At 35.0% G+C, this 27198-nt stretch overlaps 3 protein-coding genes across 5 annotated transcripts; all 3 read left to right on the top strand.

Annotated features, from left to right (window-relative positions):
• The first annotated feature begins 5053 nt into the window (after window positions 1–5053).
• Window positions 5054–9186, top strand: LOC123565767 (zonadhesin-like). Of its 2 annotated transcripts, none has more exons than XM_045359555.2 (4): window positions 5054–5137; window positions 5745–5825; window positions 7737–8765; window positions 9017–9186. In XM_045359555.2, exons 2-4 carry the CDS (start codon window positions 5753–5755, stop codon window positions 9025–9027), a joined length of 1113 nt encoding a protein of 370 aa, XP_045215490.1. In that variant the 5' UTR covers window positions 5054–5137; window positions 5745–5752; the 3' UTR covers window positions 9028–9186. The 2 variants fall into 2 exon arrangements, with proteins under 2 accessions (XP_045215490.1, XP_053405773.1); XM_053549798.1 differs by lacking the exon at window positions 5054–5137 and adding an exon at window positions 5202–5226.
• Window positions 9187–11284: 2098 nt separating this feature from the next.
• Window positions 11285–19927, top strand: LOC123565766 (collagen alpha-2(I) chain-like). Of its 2 annotated transcripts, XM_045359553.2 has the most exons (7): window positions 11285–11406; window positions 13336–13404; window positions 13989–14036; window positions 16683–16760; window positions 17402–17680; window positions 18461–18697; window positions 19417–19927. In XM_045359553.2, coding segments are annotated over exons 2-7 (705 nt in total). In that variant the 5' UTR covers window positions 11285–11406; window positions 13336–13343; the 3' UTR covers window positions 19419–19927. The 2 variants fall into 2 exon arrangements, with proteins under 2 accessions (XP_045215488.1, XP_045215489.1); XM_045359554.2 differs by lacking the exon at window positions 13989–14036.
• A 3233-nt stretch (window positions 19928–23160) lies between these two features.
• LOC123566484 (uncharacterized) lies at window positions 23161–26754 on the top strand. Its single transcript, XM_045360625.2, has 4 exons — window positions 23161–23421; window positions 23698–23780; window positions 24630–26251; window positions 26573–26754. The coding sequence occupies exons 2-3, from the start codon at window positions 23720–23722 to the stop codon at window positions 26246–26248; spliced, it is 1680 nt and encodes a 559-aa protein (XP_045216560.2). The 5' UTR covers window positions 23161–23421; window positions 23698–23719; the 3' UTR covers window positions 26249–26251; window positions 26573–26754.
• The last annotated feature ends 444 nt before the right edge of the window (window positions 26755–27198 follow it).

Consider the following 27198-nt stretch of genomic DNA (forward strand, 5'->3'; position numbering starts at 1 on the left):
AGATCAAAGGAAAAGCTTGTGAACATTCTAGAGGCCACAGTTGTGACTCAGTCTTTATGAAACTTGTTCAAAATGTTTGTCTTGATGATCTCTAGGTCAAGTTTTAATCTGGGTAATTTGAGATCAAAACCTAGGTCACATGGTCAAATCAAAGGAAAAATTTGTGAACACTCTAAAGGCAACAGTTGTGAATAAATCTTTATGAAACTTGGTCAGAATGTTTGTCTTGACAGTCTCTAAGTTAAATTCAAAACTGGGTCATGTGGGGTCAAAAACTAGGTCAGTAGGCCATATCAACTCTGGTGAGCGATATAGGGCCATCATGGCCCTCTTGTTTATGTTTTGTCAGAATTCAATTATGACCCTTTTTATCTTCGATATTAGTGGTATTTCTTGGTTCATGCCACTATCCACCTCCTGAGTTACTAGTCAGTTATTTATCTAAAGGAGCTTTTTATAATAAGACTTCATGTAACACTTTGGTAGATACTGATCTGTATATAGTTACACTGAATTTTTTTCCTTAATTTAATTTATGTTTAATGGAGAAAAAATGGGCATAAAATTGACTTGTTTGCACGATTTAAATTAAGTCAGTTTGGACCATATTGTTTATTTGTCTTATATATCAAAACAATATAATGTGATAAATTGTTTCGTATGTATTTTATTGTTAATTTGAATTTGTTAAATTCTGATCATTGAAGCGCTGAAATAAAAAGGTGATAAAACAATTTACTTTTGTGACATTTTTATTTTGCCATGTTGTATAATGAGATGAATAAATGTGTGAACATGTTCTGTCTTGTATCTGGTAGGCTGTTTACTACATCCGGAATGGTTAACTGAATATATTCTGTCCTGTATCTGGTAGGCTGTTTACTACATGAAGAGTGGTTAACTGAATACGTTCAGTCTTGTATCTGGTAGGCTGTTTACTACATCCGGAATGGTTAACTGAATATATTTTGTCCTGTATCTGGTAGGCTGTTTACTACATGTAGAGTGGTTAACTGAATACGTTCAGTCTTGTATCTGGTAGGCTGGTTACTACATGTGGAGTGGATAACTGAATACGTTCTGTTCTGTATCTGGTAGGCTGGTTACTACATCTGGAGTGGTTAACTGAATACGTTCTGTCCTGTATCTGGTAAGCTGTTTACTACACGTGGAGTGGTTAACTGAACACTACATGTGGATTGGTTAACTGAATACATTCTGTCCTGTATCTGGTAGACTGTTTACTACACGTGGAGTGGTTAACTGAACATGTTCTGTCCTGTATCTGGTAGGCTGTTTACTACACGTGGAGTGGTTAACTGAACATGTTCTGTCCTGTATCTGGTAGGCTATTTACTACATGTAAAGTGGTTAACTGAATACGTTCTGTCCTGTATCTGGTAGGCTGTTTACTACACGTGGAGTAGTTAACTGAACATGTTCTGTCCTGTATCTGGTAGGCTGTTTACTACATGTAGAGTGGTTTACTGAATATATTCTGTCCTGTATCTGGTAGACGGTTTGCTACACTGGTAGGCTGTTTACTACATGTAGAGTGGTTAACTGAATATATTCTGTCCTATATCTGGTAGACGGTTTGCTACATGTAGAGTGGTTAACTGAATATGTTATGTCCTGTATCTGATAGACGGTTTGCTACATGTAGAGTGGTTAACTGAATATATTCTGTCCTGTATCTGGTAGACGGTTTGCTACATGTAGAGTGGTTAACTGAATACGTTATGTCCTGTATCTGATAGACGGTTTGCTACATGTAGAGTGGTTAACTGAATATGTTCTGTCCTGTATCTGGTAGGCTGTTTACTACATGTAGAGTGGTTAACTGAATATATTCTGTCCTGTATCTGGTAGACGGTTTGCTACATGTAGAGTGGTTAACTGAATATGTTCTGTCCTGTATCTGGTAGACGGTTTGCTACATGTAGAGTGGTTAATTGAATATGTTCTGTCCTGTATCTGGTAGGCTGTTTACTACATATGGAGTGGTTAACTGAATATGTTCTGCCCTGTATCTGGTTGGCTGTTGACTGCATGTGGAGTAGTCAACTATGTTTGCATGTCAGTTAGCATTTTAAAGAATGCTTTAACCTAAGTTACAGTGACCATGAGCTCAAAAACTGTTTCCGCTCAACATCTTGAGAATACCTTCCCTTACTATCCTAAGTCTATGCAGGCACAATGTGAATTGTCAGTGGACAGTTAATTTTGAAGTAACTTTGTCAAAGTCAAGGTTGCAGAACCTTTAACTACAGAAACCTGTTTCTCCTGATATTTTTACAACACCTTGACCTAAAATCCTAAAACTTGACAGATACAGTGCTGCTGGGTAGTGAAGGACCCCTACTGATTTTGAAGTGACTGGGTCAAAGCCTGGGCAGGGCAGAAAATAGCATCTGTGTTTATATCTAAGTTACGCCTTTAATCCGCATTGCCCGTTGGCACTGACTGGTCCCTATTAATTTTGAGGGTATATGACCGATAGTACATAAAACTGTTTCCGCTGAGTATCTGGAGATCACATTGAACTAAAATGTACACAAATGACAGAAACATTGCTCATGGACAGTGGATGCCCTTACTGAAGGTCATCCACAGGAGGAACTTTTATACCCAACACTCGAACGAAATCGCATCTTAAACAAACAAAAAAAGAAAAAAAAACAACAACAAAAAAAGATGTAAAATCGTGAGTATGCACCATGCACAGTTGATGGAGTATCACAAAATATATTTTTATTGCTGTTATTGTTTACACGATTTAATAAACTGTTACTATTTAAGGTTTATTATCAATTCACAATACATTTATTTAGTTAAAAATATACTTTATTTGGCATGTCAGTTTGTGGTTTTGATTTCGGTGGCATGTGTTAATTAAACACGCCTTATGAAATGTGCACATTTTTGCGCACATTTTCTTACCGACTAGATGGGCCTCGCTCCAAAAGAGTTCTTGAAGAATATTCTAATTATACATCCAAAGTTCAATTTTAGTCCGGTTTCAATCATTACTAAATATATATGAGCCGTGCCATGGGAAAACCAACATAGTGGCTTTGCGACCAGCATGGATCCAGACCAGCCTGCGCATCCGCGCAGTCTGGTCAGGATCCATGCTGTTCGCTTTCAAAGCCTATTGCTATTAGAGAAACTGTTAGCATCCGCGCAGTCTGGTCAGGATCCACGCTGGTTGCAAAGCCACTGTGTTGGTTTTCCTATGGCACGGCTTATATTTGCTTACCTTAATGCATATATCTCAGTATGTCTGTTAGACAAAATAGTTTTTGCTAAAACTGCTCTTTTACATTCTTTGATACTTGGCTTTCGAGTTTTAGTACTAAGCATTGAGAAATAATGTGTCATCTTTTTTATCTTGTCAACCATCAGTGGCAAGTCACAGCTACACTTTAAAAAGAGGCCAAAGTGTAGCGATAAAAAAAATAAATAAAAAATAAAAACAACACGATATTTTCAGGTGTCTGAGGAAAACTGCTTAAATTTTCGACCTGCTGCCGAGGCATACCTCAATAATTTAAGGTCTTAATACTAGTAAGCCATTCTCGGTGTCTCAAAAATCTAAACACATTTAAAGCTACTCGCCCACAGTATGGGTGAAATTTTTCAACATGTTCATTTCTACCAAGTTTGGTATAGAATGTATATATGACACCGAAAAATGATAAAGTGGGTGAAAATAAATTAGATATTGGTAAAAGTACAAGAAGAATGTAAATTTTCTGCCTTGCGACGGTTTCATACCTTCTGCACCATATTTTTTGGTTATTTATAAAAATATCTTGCAAAAATCTTATGTCAATAAGTTTGTACCACTGGTGCCTTTCAGAGTACTCACTTTTATGAATTTTTGAGATTTTTTTTCGCCTAAAATGTGTGGGTTAGTCACTTTAAGCATTAATTTGCTTTAAGTTTTAATTAAAGAGCTTATACTTTTCTATTACTGTTGTTTATTTTATATGTTTGGGGACGATTGCTGTTAGTATTTTTTAATGTTTCAAAATCATTGGGAAGTTATTCTTTGTTGTCAGTTGGAACTCTCCTCCTCATTTGATAGTACTTAAGTACTTTAAAACATAAGAACGTGCAGCTATATCTAAAACGATGTATACATAATTTTGCTGATGTTTCTGTACTGAGACGCTCATAAAAGTTTGTATATGTAATGATATATTCTGTTATATCATTATGTACTTATGTCATATATATTTTCTTTAAAAAAATACAAAATTTCAGGGGGAAGCTCGTAATGCGTGACACAATCTGTGTGCAAAAGACTTTATTAAAAGTACTAAAATATATATTCTAATGAAATCGGTTGAAATGCAAATTCTTGATCGGACTTACATTAAAGAGGCTGTGCAATCGCAGACACTGGCGGCCGATTTGAAGCTGCTCTAAAACTAAACCAACAGAACTGAAAGGGCATGCACTTGCAGGCGACACAGCTTACAATTCGTTTTCTTGAGTACTACGAAAATGCATGCCATAAAAACCAATGTTCGTCAGTACAAATACGTGACTTACTTTTTTGACAATTGACTTTATCATTATTTTTAATTTATAAATAGTTAAACGTTATGATAATAAAACATACGTACTATTATTATCAAGACAGTACATGTGCACTTTTTTAACCAATCAGGTGGCATCTTATAATCAATTAGCAATGACGTTTTACCGCCATTGCGTAGTAATGATACGCATCACTCAAAAACCGTACATTTTGATAATTGTCGTCTGGTGAAATTAGATTTCCATATTTCATTCATTAAGACAACTAGAAGTCGCTACTACGCAATACTTCACACATTCGGCTATAAATGTCACAGCTATTTTGCTATGATTGATTATTTTTATTGTCTATTTATTGTCTACATGTCTGACGTTTATTGATGAAGTTATACGTTCAGTTACCTCTTAACCACGACAAAAAAAAATCAACCAACAATCATGATCTTGGGTAATTTTAGGGGATATCTTCTTCAATAAAAACTTAGCATGATGTAGTAAAAAGTTTATTTCCCGGTCACTAGATATAAATATATCCCTTTTTCAACTGTTTTTCCAAACATTCGACCGGTTGCATTGGATGCATAAGGTACACATTTATTTTTAACATGGGAAATAGATTTTAGTTTTGCGTGCTTTGTTGGCAAATAAAACACACGGTTTTGAGTTCTATTCACGGTAAAATCCTTCTTTGTTTATATAAAAGAACATCTTATAAGTGTTAGAATTATATTTTCAACTCGCTGAGAAAATGTTTTACATCGGTTACCTCACTTGCACTTTTGCCAGAACTATGTTAATTTATTGAAGATAAAAAAACGTAATACAAATATTGATGCGAAGTGAGAACAAATTAATACATTCTTATTATATTCTCGATTTTTTTTTTTGAAATATTGCATTTTAATATTAATGTAATAATAGCGTGATGATATTTCGTATTTTTTTCCATTCAGTTTCAATGTACATATACAAATGAGTTGTTAGTTGTTTACGTTGGATATCGAACAACATTTTTGTTTTTCTTAAGCGAAAATAAGAAACAGATGTCAGTAAAAAAATACATTCCAACGTGTTTTACGGAAAAAAAATTAAAATGATGTTGACGCATCCGTAGATTTCTATAATATTTTGAGGTGTTAAATAAAGACTTGCGCTGTTCAGTGTTTATATTTTAACCATCTTTTTTCTTACAGGGCTGAAAATGCTTCCAAAGATGATTCGGTTTCTAACGATTTGTTGTCTCATCCTGTTTGTAAACGGCCAACGTTTCGAAGGTAAGCGCTATGTGCTTTTACTTGATCTTTATGTCAATACAGGATTTTTTAAAGCTTTCCGATGGTATAATTTGTAAGAAACTTGTATGGTATAATTTGTAAGAACCCTGTATGGTATCATTTGTAAGAACCCTGTATGGTATCATTTGTAAGAACCCTGTATGGTATCATCTGTAAGAACCCTATATATCTGCGAATGTTTAACTTCTATGTAACATTTATCTTGAAATTAATCTATTTACATGCAAGTTTCATAAGCTAGACCAACTGTTTTTCTTCTTGGCAATTTATATATATAAAAATATATGTTCTGTTCTGTTCTATATCAAGTCAGTAAACCGGGTTTCTACCAGTACTGTCTTAAACGAACTGAGAATTGCTGGGAATGAACAAAAGATAACTGTACTATTTTTTCAAGGGATGTAAATATATCCATAAATATCCATTCATGATTTGATGAATTTATCTATTTATTTGTTTATTCCATTTGATGAGTGTAATACAGGGAATTTATTTATTACTTAATCGGCATGTTGTGCACGAGACAAATTCGGTAAATAGGTTCAAATAATTTCACTCTTTAAAGGAAGTTAAGCGACACGTGTTATGATGATTATTTACTTGTACACGAAATAAAATGATTGAGGCATACTTGCACGATCTTCATGATCAGTGAAAAACATTCATCATTGATTTATTGTTAATAACTTCAATGAGTCAAACATATTGTGGGATCAAGAAACAATTAAGCTAACAATCTTGATAACTGAGCCGCACATGAGAAAACCAACATAGTGCGTTTGCGACCAGCATGGATCCAGACCAGCCTGCGCATCCGTGCAGTCTGGTCACGATCCATGCTGTTCGCTAACGGTTTTTCTAATTGTAATAGGCTTTGAAAGCGAACAGCATGGATCCATGCTGGTCGCAAACGCACTATGTTGGTTTTCTCATGGTGCAGCTCATTTATATTAATGGTTTACAGCTGATTTCATTCATCAACTCACAATCTAATAACTATTGTAGGAGTCAAATGTATCATCAACCATTTAAATGATGTAAAATACGTTTTAACCCTTACCCTGCTAAATTTCTGAAATGGACTGGTCCAACATTCAATTTGGGCAATGCCATTTTATTATTCGAAGGGGTGTTCACTGAAAGTTAACTGACTGAATAGCGAAAAGTGCGGACCATGATCAGCCTCTGCACGGACGTACAGCCTGATATTGGTCTGCACTGGTCGCAAAGGCAGAATATCTTGCCGCCAGCAGGCTTAAGGTTAATATCGCAAGATAATTAGTGAAACAATATATCAGTTACTTGGTATAGGCCTACTGTGACGAATGGAGTTTGAAAAAAAAGTCTATTTGAGCCGTGCCATGAGAAAACCAACATAGTGGGTTTGCGACCAGCATGGATCCAGACCAGCCTGCGCATCCGCGCTGGTCAGGATCCATGCTGTTCACTAACAGTTTCTCCAATTCCATTAGGCTTTAAAAGCGAGACCAGACTGCGCGGATGCGCAGGCTGGTCTGGATCCATGCTGGTCGCAAAGCCATTATGTTGGTTTTCTCATGGCACGGCTCATTTGTGTTTTTTTTTATCAAATGCTACTAAACCATGACGTAATTGTGATTAATAAGCTACACAAGATAACAATTATCAAGAATAGAATGAGGAACAGAACAGAACAGAAAAGAAGTTTTATTTTGCCTTATGCATAGAGCTCATCGTCATAACATAGGTGATGAACAACATTTCTTAACAGCAGTCTGTTGAACTCGCTATATATTGTTTAAAACTTTTTCAATAGGTTCTGATGGAATTAATCCAAGTTATACATATATTTTTTTACGTACGGTAAAACTGAAATGATGACTAACCAAAAATGCATTTGTCTGTTTTCAGGAATGCCGCCGGAAATTCAACGTGTTATAGGTCGTGAAATCCGCGGAAATGGTAATGGCGAATTCATCGCGCTAGGTGGCGCAGGTATTGGTGAACGTCATAGTAACGGTTTACGTGATGGCTGGGACGGAAACCCAGCTACTCGAGGAATGCAAGCGGGCATGCAAGTCGGCTTCCAGCAGGATCCTAATTTTATGCAGGGCGGTTTTATACAGGATGGTGGTATGATGCACGGCGGCGGCGGCGGTATGATGCACGGCGGCGGCGGCGGTATGATGCACGGCGGCGGCGGTATGATGCAAGATGGCTTTTTACAGGATGGGGGCATGATGCAAGACGGAAGAATGATGCAGACAGGGCCGACAATGCAAGGAGGCTTTTCGCAGATTGTTGATCCGATTGTTGCTTCCGGTCGTCAAGAAAGCTTTGTGCCTCTCAGCTCCGTTTCCGGTGGATATAATATTCTAAACAGATACGGCAGACGACATCACCCGAAGAAAAACGTTAAGCAAACTCACCCAAAGAAACCAATTATCCATCCAAAAAAGCCGATAATTCACCCTAAACGACCAGTCATTCATCCAAAGAAACCAATTATTCACCCCAAAAAACCAACAAGTTACCCAAAAAAACCAATTATTCATCCAAAAAGGCCAATAATTCATCCTAAAAGACCAATTATCCACCCAAAGAAACCAATTATTCATCCAAAAAGACCGATAATTCACCCTAAAAGACCAATTATCCACCCAAAGAAACCAATTATTCATCCCAAAAGACCAAACATTTACCCAAAGAAACCAATTATTCATCCAAAAAGGCCAATAATTCATCCTAAAAGACCAATTATCCACCCAAAGAAACCAATTATTCATCCCAAAAGGCCAATAATTCCTCATAAAAGACCAAATATTTACCCAAAGAAACCAGTAATTCACCCAAAGAAACCATCTATTTACCCGAAGAAACCATCCATTTACCCAAAGAAACCGGTTAGCTATGGCGGATACGGACGAAGAAGGACATTCGGTAAATATTTTACTTATTCTTCACAAACACACTACGCAAAAAATGTATTTGGTTACTAGTATATCCCGTAGCATATGAAATGTTTTAGCAGAGATGTAGCTTCAGCTTTTTCCGGTTGTTACTTGCCATATTTTGAGTTAATATTAATTTATGTTGTTATTAATTTGCTTTGACATATCTGTTCGTGTATTAACATTTGATTTCTAAGACCGTGGAGAGGTCATTTACAAATTGTTTTATTTATTTTGCAGGTGGATACTAAGCCTTCCTTCAACTGCTTACAAGCTCAACAGGAAAATCCGAGAAGTTCGAATGATATTTAAATATTTCAAATGATCGTGATGTTTAATTTATTAACATACATTTTTTTCTATCTTGCATCATTTTATGTGAATAAAAGTGTTTTTTATCCAATGCTCAAGTCGGATTGTGTTATTTATTTTGGCATAACAAATAATGCCTTTGAAAAAGTCCAGAATACAGTTTGCATTCAATTTTGACGTGCATTTTGTTATATAATTCTCATATGTTGGGTTTGATAGATCTGTCAATTCTGACGTTGAGATTTGTGTTAAATCTGTATGTGAACGAGTCACGATGATTCATTTTATGAATACAACAGTTAAGGAATAGAATAATTCGATGTTTTAAATATGCACATTTGTATTTTCTGCTTCCATTTGTCCTTGCTCATTTTCCAACAGTTATACAGTTTAATAACGAGGATCAGCGTTCTGGTACAAACTGTATGTACCTCTTCCAGTAACTGATAGCTTCCACAACCCCTTTAATACACACCACCCCATATCCGCTATGAAACTGAGGCGATTTGATCCACTGGCTCCCAATCTGACTTAAGTACTTGATCTTCTAAACGAAGATCTGAGAACGACCCATTCACATACGACCTCCGTATATTTTGGATTTCCAGTATTGCTGTTTTTATTTTAAACAATCAGACGACTTGTTCCAATTTCAAAGAGTAAGAAAAATGTGCAGTCATTCCAGGGCTCGAACCCGGGACCCCTCGCTTACAAAGCAAGTATTATAAAGCAAGTAGCCTACCGACTGAGCTAACTGGCTATCTGATACATTTTGACATAAGAATTGTAAATATCAGAAGTCAAGGATACAGGTAGATTTGCAAAATATTGTAAGTTAAGCTCTGATTGGCTAGGGAAAGGGTCGTCAGAACGAGGCTATGAATAGGTCGTTCTCAGATCCTATACGTAGCGTAATAGGAGATGTACTTTAGTCAGATTGCACTGGCTCCATGACAGCAAATAAAAACACTGCATAATGTTATACCATACACCTATGTATATTACAAGAACCATGGTTCTTATAGAATACCTAGGGGTAGGGTACAGTGGCATTTTCTTTCTGGTCTGGTGCCACTGGTTAGATCCACCTAATTTTATGAAATGAAAATGTGTGGTTGCGTGAAATTGGCTATAACAGTAGTAAAATGAACAAATGTTGTTGAGTAAAACTGGTTTTGATAAAGAAATGAACACGCGTAGTTGCATGAAGTTAGCTACGAGTATAAAATGAACACATCTATAAGAATGAAGTTGTTTGACATCGGCAATCATGGCTTTGATCGACATTCAATGTAGACCTGGGCCCGTATTCATAAAGCTCTTAAGGGACTTATGAAGTTTTCTTAAGTATATAGTTTTCCCTAAGATAAAATTTTATTTTGCCTTCAACAAATACTTGTGAAATTTAATGATTTCTTAAATCTAAGGGAAAACTTTGAAAAAAAGACTAATGAAATCCTTAGGAGCTTCATGAATACGGGCCTTGGCTTCCAATCGTTTATCAAAATTCAAAACTAATACAGGATGTAGATTAACATTCGAAAATGTCGAGATCGCAGACCAACATTCAATTTTGACCCAGGTTTGCACTTATTTTTGAATGTTGATCTACCATCTTTACGTGTTTGAGTGTTGGTCCACGATTTCAGACCTATGTCTACATTAAGATCGATCTATGACCTGAACATTTTTGAGCATTTTTATAAAAATATTGATCTTACAGCCAAACTTGAAGTGGGCAACTTTATCATTTATCCCGCTATACGGCGAATATATCTCTATGGATGCTAAGTTTTATAAAGTATTATCGCCGAGAGGTTCTGAGACTTCTGCTGTCTGGGAACGTTTAATTGAATGATATATCTAAAGTTCTGAACGATTATAATCCAACACGAGAAATACGTGCTGCTGTTCACGGCCGTCTCAGTCCAAATCATTTTATACGACAGACCTTGTTAGCAGTTTCCTGTACAAGATTTTATCATTAAAAAACTTCATAAGTTACCTGTCATTTGTACAATATTTTCTAATTATGTAAGATCACCTGTTAACTAGATTGATTTATGTGAGACAAATCAAAACTACACGAAAAAATATGATTAGTTGACATAAATGACATGTTTATTGCACGTGGTCTTATTCCTACTTTGTTATATCTACTGGACAGTTAATTTCGTTCCTTCCCACTTGTTCGACCAGCCAGATACATTGATGTCTTTGTTAATAAATTAGACGAAAGTGTTACACCGCGGACAGTTGTGACTCAGACAATTGGCAGTAAGCGCTGCATTACTATTTTGGAAATTAAGTTACAAAAGGTATGTTGATTATTTAGTATATACAGAGATTCTTTTGTGTTAAAAGTAACAATTAATATTAAACTGGTTAAGAACATACTTGGTTCCCAAAACGAGAGCTGTACAAAGATGAATTCCCTGACTGTCTCAAACTTTGCTCGATGTGCGTAACATTTCGGACAGGAATGAAAATTGCTGCACAGAAAAACAGCAATACTCTGATATTCATTGTTTTATTTCAAGCCTATAGATCATTTGTTATGTAGCTGAAATGCTGTTGCACTTTTGTCTATCTCTAGGGAATTGTCTTTTCTCTGTTTCAGTCATTAATATTGTCGAATAAGCTTTAGTTACAGCATGTAAGGTCAAAATTGTCCGGAACAAAAAAGTCTGACTTTTGAAATAAATTTGTTATAAAGTTTACTAGAATGTTGAATTCAGAAACGCTGAGTGTTGAGTGCTTTCAGGTCAAGGTTCAAGTCAAACGTAGATGCTAATATATTACTTTTGTTAAAGCCCATGCCTTATCAGAAATATTCTGATTTTAATAAAGTTTACAAGACTTTTTTTCTCAAACGTGAAACGTGCTTGTTAACGAGGTATTGAACATATGTATATGGCAATTAAATCTGCATATAAAAATTAATTTCAACACATTGTCTGAATTCATATATTTCTGTCTTAACTTTAAATATTGGTTTTCTTACATAAAAAAAAAACAACAACATGACCATTTTGGGTTTGAAACGGGCCCAAGACACTCCCGATGAGCAACACAGGTTCACAAGTAGAAATATATCGTTGGCCTTTGATCATATCATGATCATATGATATCTAACAATAATAAAAATGTTTCCAAAGCCGCGCTCGCCTTGCATATGAAACACAGTTGTATGTGTTCTTCAAATAAATTGTTGTGTGTTATATTTGTGACTATCAATTAAAGATTTACAAGTTAGGAGATATAATACTAGTATGCAATCTGATTAAAAATGTAACTTTTTTTTCGCTGTTACTGCAAGAGGTTTTCAATAGACATCAAAATGTTATATAGTACTCATCTGTAGTTCACGAATAAAAAGTAAATGTAAATTTGAAATATTACCGTTATGCTTTAACATAATTTTGCAGTTACAGAATGTCTAACAGAGACAAACTTCACAGCTTAATTGTTTATTGTAGGGAAACCTAACCTAGTTCCGCATTGTAATATTGAAGTCATTCGTAAAAATCAGGCCAGTGGGTGATCGTCATATAAATGTACTATTTCTAGGTAACTTCTCGGTTTGCGTTATTTTATTGCAGGCATTTATATGAAATGATGGACACTAGCTAATTATTTGTTTTGACATGTTTTAGTTTTGACTGGGAACTCGTGTTCATTGTTAGATAATTTTCTGTTCAGGTTTGCTGAGCTAAAGCCGAACCATAAATTAAGGAGTCATTCAGATTTTGGTTTAAGCAACTAGTATGTTTAAAGAGTTAGATTTTTACTGCTGGTGTTGTTTTTGTTTTTAATCCGGGTTGCCCAACCACGATAGAGTTCGTTATGACCACTTTTAAAAAATATCCTTTTAATCATCTATTCCGTAAACATTCGGACCTCGAGCAAATACTTTTGACCATTGACAGTCAAGTCATTCAATAGTTTTACATAACAATGAAGAATATTGACCAAATAGTCTTCTGTTTGTTACTTACGAGAAAAGTATGGGTTTTCATGACTGAGTGTATACAACATGTATTATTTTATTTACCTGTTACTTTTGCTCTTGGTTTTGTGATTTTGCTAAAACACCGGGCACACTAAATGAAATAATAAAACTTTGACTGCAAATTAAAATAAAGACAAAGTATATGTGCATACAGCTAGATGTGGTAAAATAGAGTGTTTTCAAATGATAGAGTTATATACATCATATATCCTATCTTTTCATTTTTTGTTTCCAGATTCGGAGATGAAGATCTTAAATGGACTTGTGTCCATGTTATGCCTGGTGGGGCATGTAATGAGTCAAGGTATGTAGGACTTATGTACCAAAATTATCCTTCTAATTAAAAAAATATAAGCATACAATAAAGAAATATGTCTTTTTTTAAAGAATTAACTTTTGAATGTTTGTATGTTATAAATAGCCAATTCGTCACCTTCGTTTTATAACTGAAATAGACATATATTTGAAATTTGATATATGCCATCTACTGGTAACACTTACGAAGGAATTTTATATTGAAAATTGTTTGGCGCAGTTTACACAAGTACGGTCCCGTCTATTCAGTTTCAAATAATTGCGGTATGTTAAAGTCTGCTTTGCGTGTGCGAACGTGCACATATAAAAATATGCGTGCACGCGTAAATATATACTTCTATCTGTATATTTTTATACGTGCACGCGTAAATATGTAGATGAACGCTTATATGAACGTGCGCGTGTATATATACATGCTCTTGTGATGACGCATGCACGTATACATTTACGCGTACACGTCCATTTACTAGTATGCGTGCACGCAAAGCATAACTTCGACTCAAGTGGTACACGATACCTAAAAGACATATAGACTGACAAACAAGTGGTTATTCTGAATACATCTGCTTTCAGACAGTTTTGACAGCTATGATCTCCTTGGCAGTGAATATACTGATGAAGGTAGAAAAAAAGGCTATTAAAATGGTGAATAGCTTATAAATGCTTTGCCAGCTTAATGTTGCTTAACCCTATGCATTGTTTGTCAAATTCATTTGTGGAATGGACGAACTATTTCTGCTCTTTATTTTTGTGTGTGTGTGTTTACTGTTGAAATCGGCCTCTAACTTAAAGGAGACGCGACCTGAAGATGCTTGTGTTATCTTTCACGTAGCTCTATGAATTTTGTATCTCCCCACACTCTTATATATGTAAGTGCAATTTGAAGCAAGTACACCTACCAAGAAAATAAAAAAAATGTAGCCAAGTATACCATTGCATACGTGTATCAAACCTGAGTGGATTCCTACTTATGCGCCATCATTAATATCAAAGACACTTAAATGTAACACAAATAATTTACTGATGATATAAAAAATAAGTATAGGATGATATATAGCATATGACTGAGTGTTATACCTATAAAGAAATGATTTAATGTTCAATAAAGTCATTTTATTCTATACATGAAAAATAATGCAAACACAAGCAAGATCATACCTTACTGTAGTCCAACTATAATTGTACGCGAACAGCGATATTGTGATAAATTTGTCAGTCTGTAACATCGGTCTGCCTTGCAGCTAACCTTACTGATAATGTATATTTTCTGAGAGAACATTAGTTATACATGATGATATAAACCATACACCGGGTAATAGATTTATCCGCACCTACAACTACATGTATGTACCGGGTAATAGATATGTGGCCACCTTTAACCACGTGCATGTTCCTGTTAATAGATTTGAGCGCACCTTTAACCACGCGCATGTTCCGGGTAATCCATACGCATGTTCTACTGACAAGCTCAAAAGCTAATCAGCAGACGACTACATCTTTGGTTTTCTGGAAATATTTGATTACTTAGGACCTGCGTTTTTTGTATGCTTTTTTCCCTTTCTCAAGCGCCATTTCTTTCACATTTCAATGACAACAGCCGATTGTTGTTAATTCCAGTGTTTAATTCCAGTGCAGCCTAACTCGAAGGAGTTGTAATTTTAAGTCAGATTTTTATAGCTGTTTTGTTTTTGATTAGTCTAGCTACCGATTACATAATCTTTTTTTTTTTTTATTTTTAGATTAGTTCTGTTATATTTTCTTTGCTCTGAATCTCTATGTTTTGAGAAGAAAAGGGGTTTAATTATATAAGATTTAAAAAGTCTTAGCCGTTATCCTTATGTTAAATACAGACATAGGAGAAATTAAGCTATAAATGTATCATTTACAAGCTATAGAAGAGCTTAGAGCCATGTGCGTTTAACAGATATGGAGATAATTACTCGAAATTTTGAGATACACAACTGAAATCTCGACTTAGATACTAAGTCGAAATTTAAAGTTACTAACAATGTATGACCTACCCTACCCTCCAGAGGAACTCAAAATTTCAAACTGTATCCTGGATATTTACCTAAATTTACATGTAAAAATGTTCTAGTGGTAGGGGGATCGAAGCAGGTCGAAAACCTTCCAAATACAAAATGTGTGCTCAAAATATGGTCAAAATAGTTATATATTCTAAATTTAACACTACCCTGTAATTTCTGAGATCTTTTCTCTGTTCTATTCTCTTCTGCTAAAACTGGGTAGAAAACTATGGTTAAAACCTTGATACCTTTAAAGAGCGTACGCTCATGGACGGGTCTCGGTCATAATATATGACCCTCTAAGGTTAAACGGCGGGTACCTAAGGTATCTAATATTGCCGAGTGCCTATAGGCTGATCACTACCAAATAGAATGTAAGCCTCCGCTGGTCTAGTCACAAGTAGTCCAAATATAAATAGTACTAATCTTTTTTCCTTTCCTAGTGCATTTTCTCGGCAGCAACGTGCTTACTTTTACCCTACCGCGTTTCAGTATGTATCACTTTGCATTCTAATGAAATCGGCATGTTCCTATCGCATGCTAGATAAAAATGGCGGCGTAAGAATTTAATGTCACGAAAAGAGAAATTGAAAGAAGCGAAAAGTAGTAAATTCAGCGGGTTGTATTTAACGAACTGTAGTTTTCTTATATAAAAGTTAACACCCCTTTTTCTTTTTGTTTTTCTAAAGTAGCGATCTAGTTCTTTATGGGAATATAAGTGTCTGAAAATCTGATATGCTAGAAAATGTCGAAACACCGTTATGAAGTGAGTGGATTTTATATGAAATAAAGAACAGCTGGATTTAGTGGTGTTCAGCCTATACATCCACATTTGCTTTGATAGTTAGTATTTCGAAAGTTGGAGTTAGTAAGTCTGTATTTCGAGTTAGTAAGTCTGTATTTCGATATATGTTACTCTAAATTTAGACAAACTAACTCGAAATTTCGAATGACGTATCTTGAAATTTCGACTTAGTATCTCGAAATTTCGAATTACATGTCTTGAAATTTCGAGTTAATGAATAACATATATACCTGGCACTGATGTGCCGTAACAAGCAGAGTCGGTATAAATTTGTTCAAATGATATTTCAAGTAAATGCAACGTTTATTATTCAAATTTTAATTTCATTACATTATATTGGTAATCGGGTGTATTTGTTGTAGATAGATTATGTCACTGTGCCCGAGAATAATCTGATGATGGCATTTTGTAAATGTTCCTTTTTGTAAATTTTAGGTAGATTTTATCGCAGTCAATTTGACAGAGGATCCGGTGGTTCTCGTGATTCACTGCGTGGTGGCAGAAGCAGAACAGGTTAGTGTTTTAAATCAGTTATTTATTAATTTAAATAAAAGCTTGAGGCTGATGAGATCTCTCTCTGAGAAAAATGCAGTGCTCGTATTTGATGATGTGACAGAGCCAGGACACAAACCAATACAGTTTAACCATAATTCGACTATTAAATCTAATTATACTGCATATGAGATATTTTTGTTACTAAATATACCTAACATTTAACTGATGTAAATATAAATTTCACCTAAAAATGTCACGAAATTGATCCATTTTGCCTATGCATCATATTATATATGGTATCATTTAAAGAAACAGATGGAAGTGATTTTATCAAACAAAATGTTCTTTTTTAGAAAATTTGTGTATAGCTGACTAGCTCATACAACAAATAAATGTAAGAACTCGCGCATGGAGGAAATTTTGTACATTTCCTATTCCACTGCGGTTATAGGTAATGTAATATTATTTCTCGGCTAAAGTATGCCATGTTAACGAAATCATGGCCAGCAAAGTCAACAGAAAGAAGGAAAAGAAAACACATAATTCATATCTTAGAATGTGCAAATGTATTCTTTTCAAATGAATTTCTCAATGAAATGTCGATCTTTCATGTTTTTGAAGACCATCAGAAATTAAAATCTCTGTATACGTAATTACAGCTGAGTTTTTCAACACCAACCTTCAGTTAGACAATGTTGCGCCCTTTAGAGGCGGGTCAACAAGGTCACGTGGTTTTAGTGGATCAACAGCTCCGCGAGGTTTTGGTGGATCTTCAGTTACCCGAGGTTTTAGTGGATCAACGGCTTCACGAGGTTTTGGCGGTTCATCCTCTTTTTCTATGCCGCGAGGTGGTCAAGGTATCCAAGAGGACCCATCCTTTGTTAGACAGATTTTAGGAAGTACAGTTGCAGGGCGTGAAATGCGCATGGGCGAACGCGGTATGATTGTAATACGAATATCGTATTTCTTGGATAGTATGTTAAAAGCAATTAGTAACTCATAATATCCAGACCTCTTGTGCACATTGACATTTATCTGTTTGTTATCGTTAATTGTATATTAACAGGGTGGCCTACCCACCTGACCTTCCGGTATCGTACACACGGGTCAAATCGCCCGATTCATGTACTATTTTGTTCGTAATTTCCTTGTTACTTGATAGATTAAGCGTCGAAGACAGAAAAACGAGTGATTTCCTCAGCATAATAAGTTTTCAGAATTTAAACAATACTGTCTTCAAACACTTTGCCAAAATTCCAGCATGTGCATTACCTACACATTTGGTCCGTGATGAACGTTTGGGCGAAGTGTTTGAGAAAATATCAATAATTTCTGGCAGACACTTTTTGACGAGGAAGCATCCATTCTCCTGTCTTCGACGCTTTTAATTTTATCAAAACATGTCAACTAAGGAGATATTAAGCAAAATGTTACATCAACTGAGCGATTTTGCCCATTGTACGATACCAAAAAGCCACGTGGGTTGGCTGATTACAATAATTCACTATTAAAAGCTTTCTCGGTAAGTTTAACCTCTACATATCTTCCTAACGTAAAATTTGATTAAAAATCTGAATAACTAGACTTATAAAGGAAAGAACAAAAATACCAACCGTGTCACTTTAAGAAAACTTGACTATTATTTCGCGGTTTCGAGCTTTAAAAAGTGGACGCAGCTGTGTTACTAGTTTTGGTACATTGATGCATTATATCCACAGGTTTGCCTCGTCACGGCGGTGCCGGCATTGGTGAAGAGTACTCTGACGGAAGAAATAACGGTTGGGATGGAAATCCACAAACTCTTACCACCCAGTACCAGGGTGGTTGGTCCGATCCTTTCCAGGGCCGCCCTATCCCCCAAGTCCCTGTAGGCTTTAGCGGAGACTTTGGCTCAATAAGAGGAATGTTCGGCAGCGCGGGATTACCCCCATTTCGTGTGCCTTCGCAGTTTTTGTGTAAGTTTATTTAAGATATCACGTGAAATCGCTCAAATATATGTATGTACATACGCGTTTCAAAGTCGTGAATAAGAATTAAATATGAGTGGTGATGTTACTTCTTTAAAATATGTTTGTCTTTAAATATTATATAATTATGTAAAGAAATGTAAGTATATACAAGTTTTCACTTAAACTTAAAAAATAATTGCTTTTATGACATTTATGATATAAATAAAATATGCAAGATAGAATAGAACACAACGTAATAAAATAATAGCCATCTGGGTTAGACTGAATTTATTCATTAGAGTTAAAGACCTGCTCCAGTCTTACCTTTTAACCTTAGATTTTCACTGAAAAAGCATGAAAATCCTGACTATGAACAGTGACGCCTGTCAAAATAGAGTCTATTTCATATAAAATTCTATATAGAATACCTCTGGTTTTGCGTGCTAAAGTGTGGTGCGTGGCCGTTAACTGTTACCTGTTGTAATCATGGGTTGCATACACACCATAGAATTTGAATAACCACGGAGCAGGGCTTTAATGAAATATACACCTCACCACTACCACCACCGCCGGACGTCTGTTATACAGATGTATTGGCCAGCCTGTGTATTCCCTATGAACTAGAAAACATAAAACCATTGAAACTTCAAAACGAGAATATTCTTGTATTTCAACGTAAATCTAAATACATGTACTCGACTGATGATTTTTTTTTATCATTTCAGAATAAGACAGATGTCAGTCACCGTCACCAAGCTAGTCCCTGGTCTTTGAGAGTGAAATAACAAAAATAGTGACAATGAAGCTAGAGCAGACACATCAGCGTATTAGATTCCAACCGGTTCCAAAATAGATTTTTATATAAATTTCATGCGGCTTGTGGAGAATAGTTTAGAATATTTTATGTGACATATATGGAGAAAAGAGAAGAAAATAATGGGACGAGAAAAGAATTCAATTAATTTTGGTCATTTCGTGAATATTCTAATAAAATTTAATAGGGCATTGGATTGCGTAACTATATGCTTTGTATTTATCTTTGGTATTTGTCAAGCTGGAAAAGACACATGTTAGGAATGATTTCAAATACCAAGATTCCATAGATAAGTGATATAAACAGGCTTTTTACTTTTTATAAAATCTTGTTTTTTTTTACACATTTGATAATCGATATATATGTTAATTATTATATTTTATTGTTTTATACATATAAGTTATAATAAATATAAAGATGTTTGATAATTTTTGTATCATGTTTTTCCTTCCTCAACCAATTTTTACTAATCATTTCAATAAATTTTCCTGTACATTTTTGCCCCAAAATCATATGTCATCCTTTAAACAAGCAAAACCGTAAAATTACGTCTGAACGCCCAGTGCGGTTTCAATTAAAGGTTGTGGTACACGTCTTGTACGTTGTTAGGACTCGTCGACCTGACGTTAACGTAAACCGGCGGCGACGTTTTTTTTCAATCGGTACAATTATCACCCATCAACCACTCATGAATAATTTATGATTGCTATAGGACAGAGTAAGACGTAAATTATAAATTTAATTACTGGTCATATTGACCTTGTGTATTCATCAAAAAGAAAGTTTTTATTTATGAATTTCTGAAATAATCAAAACAGACGTAAAGGCCAAATTATAAAACCTAGTAAACGGCCACGAAGACACTTACCTGCCGTTATTTTTGGTCAAGTTTGGTGAAAATCAGTCAAGCGGTTTGTTTAAAAGGAATCCACTTCCGGGACGCAAGTCGAAGGTTCACATTCGATCGTTCCAGTATGATCTTACGTTAAACTACCGGCTGCAAGTAATAGGATTGGATTCGGAAAGTAAATGTGTATACGGCAAAGGAGTCTTATAAATCTAAATGACTGGTTTTCCAAAACTGTGATTGAAAATTTCCATCTATCACAGTAATCTGAAATATGAATCAATTTCATTTTCTTTATATATCCTTGGGTAAAATATCAAATTTAGCCTGCTGTCGGCAAGTGATATTGCCTTTGCTACCAGTGCAGACCAAGATCAGCCTGCACATCTATGCAGGCACTGTTTGCAATGCCGTCAGTATATTTTCAATGAACACCCCTTCGAATAATAAGTGGTACCGCCCAAACTGAATGATGGACCAGTCCATTTTAGAAATTAAGCAGGGTAAAGATTAATGAAGATATCGCATTCCAAGCTTGCATAGATTTTGTGACTGGCACAAATGATTTCTGTAAGTACTAGCCATTTCTGAAATAAGCTAAAGCATTTTTATCTTATACAGTCCTGGGAATTGCCTTAAAGTAACAAGAACCTACTCAATATAATTTTCGCAAATCAGTTTCGCAGATCACAAGTATGATCCATGAAAAAGGTCATACAGTTTTTAGTTTTACTTTACGTCCAACAATTAATTAAACAAACTCATTGAAACATTGACACAAGCAAAGTTATCTCAAATCACAGAACTATATAGCAGGCATAGTATTTAAAATCTATAAAAAGGCTATATTTAAAAGCTCCTCTCAATAACATAGCATGAAATATTAACATAAATAGTACACAAAACCTCATAAAGCTAATCATCGTATTTAATGCCATTTCACATATACCGGAAGAAAAGAATGTATATGTATACGCCGAAGCTGAGACCGAATCGGAAACAAAACCAAAACGAAAACTTCCTAGCTGGAATTCGGTCCAAAAAGGTAAAAAACGGTCACGTTTTTTTTTTCCACAAATTTGTCTTTTTCTTCTTAGCTAAACCGAAAAAAAAGTAAAGTAATCCAAGATCCTTGCGCAACTCCTGAACAAGTTTGTGGACTTCTCCAAATGTGTCTCTTTCTGTTAATATATCACCTATATCCATTTCATTTTCCGACGGCGACGTCGGCGACTCTGTAAACAAATACATCTCACCACCAGCCGTCTTAAGATCATGTCAGATGCATTTATATTAATTATGCTGTGTTGCTACACATTTGTACCCTTATAGATACGTAAACTGCATAACTCAATGTATATTGCTGAAATAGTATTTCATTATTTGATATGTATAAATTTGAAATCTGTATTGTAAATAATTGTGTGAGTTTTTCTCTCATTTGAATATATTCACTTGGGATAGATGAATCGTAATTAACAGTTTTATATTCGTGAAATAATATATTTAATAAATCAAAAATTGTGTCATTTTCAAAAAGGTAAATAAACAATTTAATGTTTATATTTAATCTAGAAGTAATACACAAAGTGCATGATACATGTAACAAATAAAATGTAATGTATCATTAATTAGTCTATCGTTGGTTGATATATTGTTAATATAAATGCCGCATGTTACTACCATTTATATCATTAAAATGTTTTTATATACTGTGATACTTTTTTTTTTTAAATATGCACGAACCTAAGCACTTTTAAAATCAAATATTTTAAGCATTTGATGAGCGGGTTGGTTAAGCAAAATGAAATACTAATTAATCCCATACAATATGTCAATTGTTTTAAACAAGATTTGTTACATATTTTCCGCATTATCATTGACGTTATAAAGAAGTATTACATTGTGGCTTTATACTTTGGATGTTTATTGCACATTATTAATTACATTTGATTTTATTGACATGTCATTGTTATCAAATTTCATTAATTATTCAACCTATGAAAACACTGAGACCTAAGTCTTGGTTTACTTAATGCAGATGTTTATTTTTTTATTTTTTTTTTTTTTAAAGAATAAAATATATATCTACTAGTATATTTTTGACTTTAATGTAATTATATATAGAACACCAGATAAGTTCACTTACTAGTACTTTTTATTCACATATTCGCAGAGTTTGATATCCCGACAATAAAGTGTGAAGCTGAATCCATACGAGCTGAAGCAGCGGTCCAGTGGTTTACTGTGTGACTACAAAACCAGGGATCGTTGGTTCAAGTCCTGCTTTTCCAACTAAAATTACTAACATTGGGATAAGAGTTCCGTGTATGAGTGCTTCATACATGGCACGAATTTGAGTGTCTTTAGTATCTTGCACTATCTACAAACTAAAATTACCAAGAGTCATCCTTGTGGGTTTTCTTTGGCGACTTAAAGTAAAAACCCGATACATGTGAGACCTCTTGCACTTAATACCAGTGTCACACAATACCACTTTCATCAAGTTGTTAAAAAAAGTGTAAATTGGACATTGATTTAAAAATAAAGAATTATCTATTTTTGTGTACTCTTAAAATCCATGTCTTGACATTAAAGACGTTTTAATGCGGTTAAGGTACGTTTTTATGAAAGAAGATTGAGTGCATGTCTTAATCAATTCACTGTGTACATTTGATGAAAAATGCGTCAACGTTTACATGGCCATGACGTTAACGTTAATTGATCCATTAACGTATCAGGAAATACTACACGGTTGGCGGTTCGCTTGCAGTTTTGGATGAACCTGCTTAACGTTCGTCTACAATTGGACGACAGCTGTGACGTAACACAGGCGATTTTGATTTTATGACATTTCAAGACAGCGTTGATTGTGTATATAAACGCGACGGGATTTCTGAAAACTTCAGAAAAAAAACACAACCCGTCAGAAGGGTTAGAGCAGCAGGAACGGTTACTTAGGAACGAAAAAAATAACTAAAAAAAACAAAAAGAAATATATATAATATTATAAAAAAAATAAGAAAAATTAAGAAAAGACGAAAATACAAAAGACAAAACAAATTTAAGGTAAGTGGGATATTTTGTCTTAGTTTTAAAAAGCAGATGATATTCGATTTATAAACATGATACACTAACTGATGATACAGAGATTCTTGACAATTGCGCATTATCTGCATTGTAATGTATGTTAATATAATAATAATAAAAATATGTTAACGCCAACAAAAATGAAGAAATCTAACATTTTACTTGATAGCTAGAGTTGAAAAGACAATTTTATGTCCTACATGTAGTATAAGTTAATCTATACGGTAGCATTAGATGGTATATTTCTAATTTCAGATTTGAAAGAGAATCAATCAAGATGAAACTCTTTTTACAAGCAGCTTTATGTTTCGTTTTCGTAGCAGCAGTGTTTGGACAAGGTGAGTGCTCTAAAATATTTATATCTATTGTTTCAGATTTCATACTGAGTGCACATTATATCTACTTTTTAAGATAATTCACAAAATGTATATTGTTATCAACATATCGCTGCGCTCAAGAAATTTTTACAATTTACAACATTTGGTTAAATATCTTCCAAACAGTAGACCCCATTTGTGTGCTAAAAGTAATACGATTTTGAAGCGTATCAAAGACGGATCGATAGAAAAAATATCTTTATATAAAACAATTATTTCGTTAGGCATTCTTTAGTTTTCTGCGAAGTTGCACCAGGGAGTCTTATTTCCAAAATTTTATTACGAACTATGGGTGGTCAGTCTATGTCTAGCAGAATTTAACAATCTAAAGTTTCATTATAATAGCTTAATTTTCGTTTTATCTATTTTTAAGTAATATGTAAAATTTGCTTTAAACTACACGCAGCATAAATAGACTAAACACCAATTTATCTAAAAACGAATGATTTAAAAGAAAACAGTTTTATTTGCATTTAGACATTAAAAAACATAAATTAAAGCGGTACGGATAAAAGTGATGAAGATTTATCATTAACAATCGTATAGTTTAATTGACGCAACCACAAATACAAACCATTCCTGACAAGAGGTAAATAAATACTAAATACATACCTGCGTAGACTTAGGCAGTAATTAAGAGATTCGTATTCTTTTATTAAATTGCATTTTGAAAATCGAAATCTTATTTGAAGAACACAAATCAGTTACGCTTCGAGTTACTGAATTTTAGTATAACTAATTCTTTGAATAATAATTGTTATGTGAACGATCGGTAATATATTTATTTTTGATTAATTTCTTATTTCACAGGTTATGGCAGGAGGCAAAGACGGCCCAAGGTCCTTCGTACAGCAGGATTTGACCCCATCTCAGATCTCTTTGGTACTGGTGTAGGTAGACTTAGAGGAGGTCGGAGGCGCGTTATGCCCGATCACATCAAAAAGATACTTGGGAGTACAGTTACTGGTGAAGCTATTGTTGGGGGCATGGGTGATTTTCCACGACACGGGGGCACACTAAATGAAGATGGACTCGTGAACGGCTGGGGAGCAGACCCTAATCAACCTATTATTTCTGCTGTTGACATGTGGAGCGACCCTTTGAATGGAGCTGCATTTCCAACAGACTACAATGGTCAAGAATTGGTCTTTGATACAAGATTAAACAGATATGTAGTGAAGAAGGACGGCTCAGTTGGACACCAGATTGCAAAAGAATCCCACGTTGCTGCAAAAACTGGAGGTATCATTTCTGGTGGTGTACCGTCAAGTCACAATACCGTGAAAGCTGAACATAACATTGTCAAAGAAGCAAACCATATTGCAAGAAAAACCATAGGGGGAGTTGGCGTTGTCGGGAGTCCCATTGGTGTTGATCCCATTTCACACAACATAGATAAAAAGATGACTTTTGGAACTGGGTCAGCTGGAACTTTGATGGATCCAGTTGGTCACAACATTGGAAAATCGACTCTCGGTGCCGACGCTGTTGTCGGTCACAATTTAGCTAAGACTTCAGGTAGAGCAGTCGGTATAGGATTCCTTAACCCTGGCGGTCCAGTTGCTACTCGAATGGCTCACGACATCGCCAAATCAACAGGCGTAGTTAGAGCTGATCCATTTGGGATTGGAATTGATCCATTCGGACAAGTATCTCATGGAGCCGTTAAAGCATCCAGTGGAAGACATATTGGAGTTTCCAAGCTCGGTCCAGTAAATGTGGGACATGTCGGATTTGATGCTCCTGAAGTTATCGCTCATAAAGTTGGCAAGGCTACTCTGGGTACAGATGCTGTGGTAGGTCATAACATAGCAAAATCCTCGGGTAGTCCAGTTGGTATAGGCTTCTTGAACCCTGGCGGTCCAATTGCCTCTCAAATGGAACACGACATTGCAAAAGCAACAAGTAATGTTGCTATTGACCCATTCGATACAGTTGGTCATGATATTGCAAAAGCTACAGGCGGAGTTGGCAGACCACATGTTGGAATTGTTGGTAAAACAACAAATCCTGTACACAATGTAAACAAAGTTGGACAGGCCGGACTTGCAGGCATGGGTCATGATCCACTGGCTGCTTCCCTAGGACACGGCATTGCAAAACAAGCGATGGGAGAAGCAGCTGCTGCCGTAGAGATGGGATCAAGAGGGGGTGTATCTGCTGGCGATCCAATTGCCGTTGCCGCCACTCATGGTCTTGTGAGAGAATCTCTTCATGTTGCTGGTAAGACTTTAGATATGGCCTCCTCTGGCGTAACTGGGGGAAGACGTGTTGGTGTTGGCTTGGACAATTATGGTAAAGGCTCGGGCATGATTAGAGGAAGTCGTGTTGGCATGGATATCTTTGGTCAAGGTCCGTTTGTTCATCCAAAACCTGTAAAGAAACCTCCTCCAAAATTCCCGACTGGATACGGCCGAAGAAGAGTTTAAACAGTAAGTAAATTATCCGTGTTCAGACAAAAATTTAACATCTAAAGAAACGAATAAAAGTGTAATTGTTTGTTTAGAAATTCACTTACTTAATATTGCTTATAGTTCAAGCATTCGTACACATTTATTTACTGAACATGCTTGGTTTCGTTTGGTATTTAAAGTTATTTCAGTTAAAGTGAAATCTAGAGCAAATTCTTCTAGTAAATTTGTGTTAACAGTTAAATATATTCACTTTAATATATATTCTTTTTATATAAATGAAAGTATACTATTTTTAAACAAACAGTGTCATTAATAGAGTTTGATTTTTTTTTCTTACAGGATCTTCAGCCAGGAATACAGTGCAATATCGTCTGCAATATTGTCTTCTACCTATTATTTTTACTTTATTAAGTAAAGGGAACGACTTCTGCGAATCCAGCTCCAATGTATCGTTGTGATATCTGTCATTATTATTTGTAAAAAAAGAAAAAACAGTATAAATAAAAATGCAAAAATAAAAACTGTCGTTTTAATGTGAAATATGAATATTGTACTTAACAATTTTTTTTTTACCGTGTTGTGTATAGAAACAAGATTATAACTTATGACGGGTTTGTGCAGAAAGGAAATAGATCTAGATCTAAAATATTTTGAAACGTTCATAAAATTTTAAAAAAATCATAAGAATAAAATGACAACATTTAAAAATGTTGCATTGGCAGTGTAGGAAAGTTAATTTTGCTTTAAGATGTAAGAAGAAAGTGTAAAGCGGACATTTACGACATTTTCTAAATACATTATATTGGCAGTTTGTTGACATATGTAAAAAACAGTCTCGATATTATTTAACCTTTAGCCTACTGGTAGCACTTGATTAAGCCCTCGCAACCAGTGCAGACCAAGATCATCCGTGCAGGCTGATCATGGTTTGCACTGTTCGCTATTTCAGTCAGTAAATTTTCAGT

This window comes from Mercenaria mercenaria, chromosome 8 (assembly GCF_021730395.1).
Source record: "Mercenaria mercenaria strain notata chromosome 8, MADL_Memer_1, whole genome shotgun sequence".
NCBI classification, from domain to species: domain Eukaryota; kingdom Metazoa; phylum Mollusca; class Bivalvia; order Venerida; family Veneridae; genus Mercenaria; species Mercenaria mercenaria.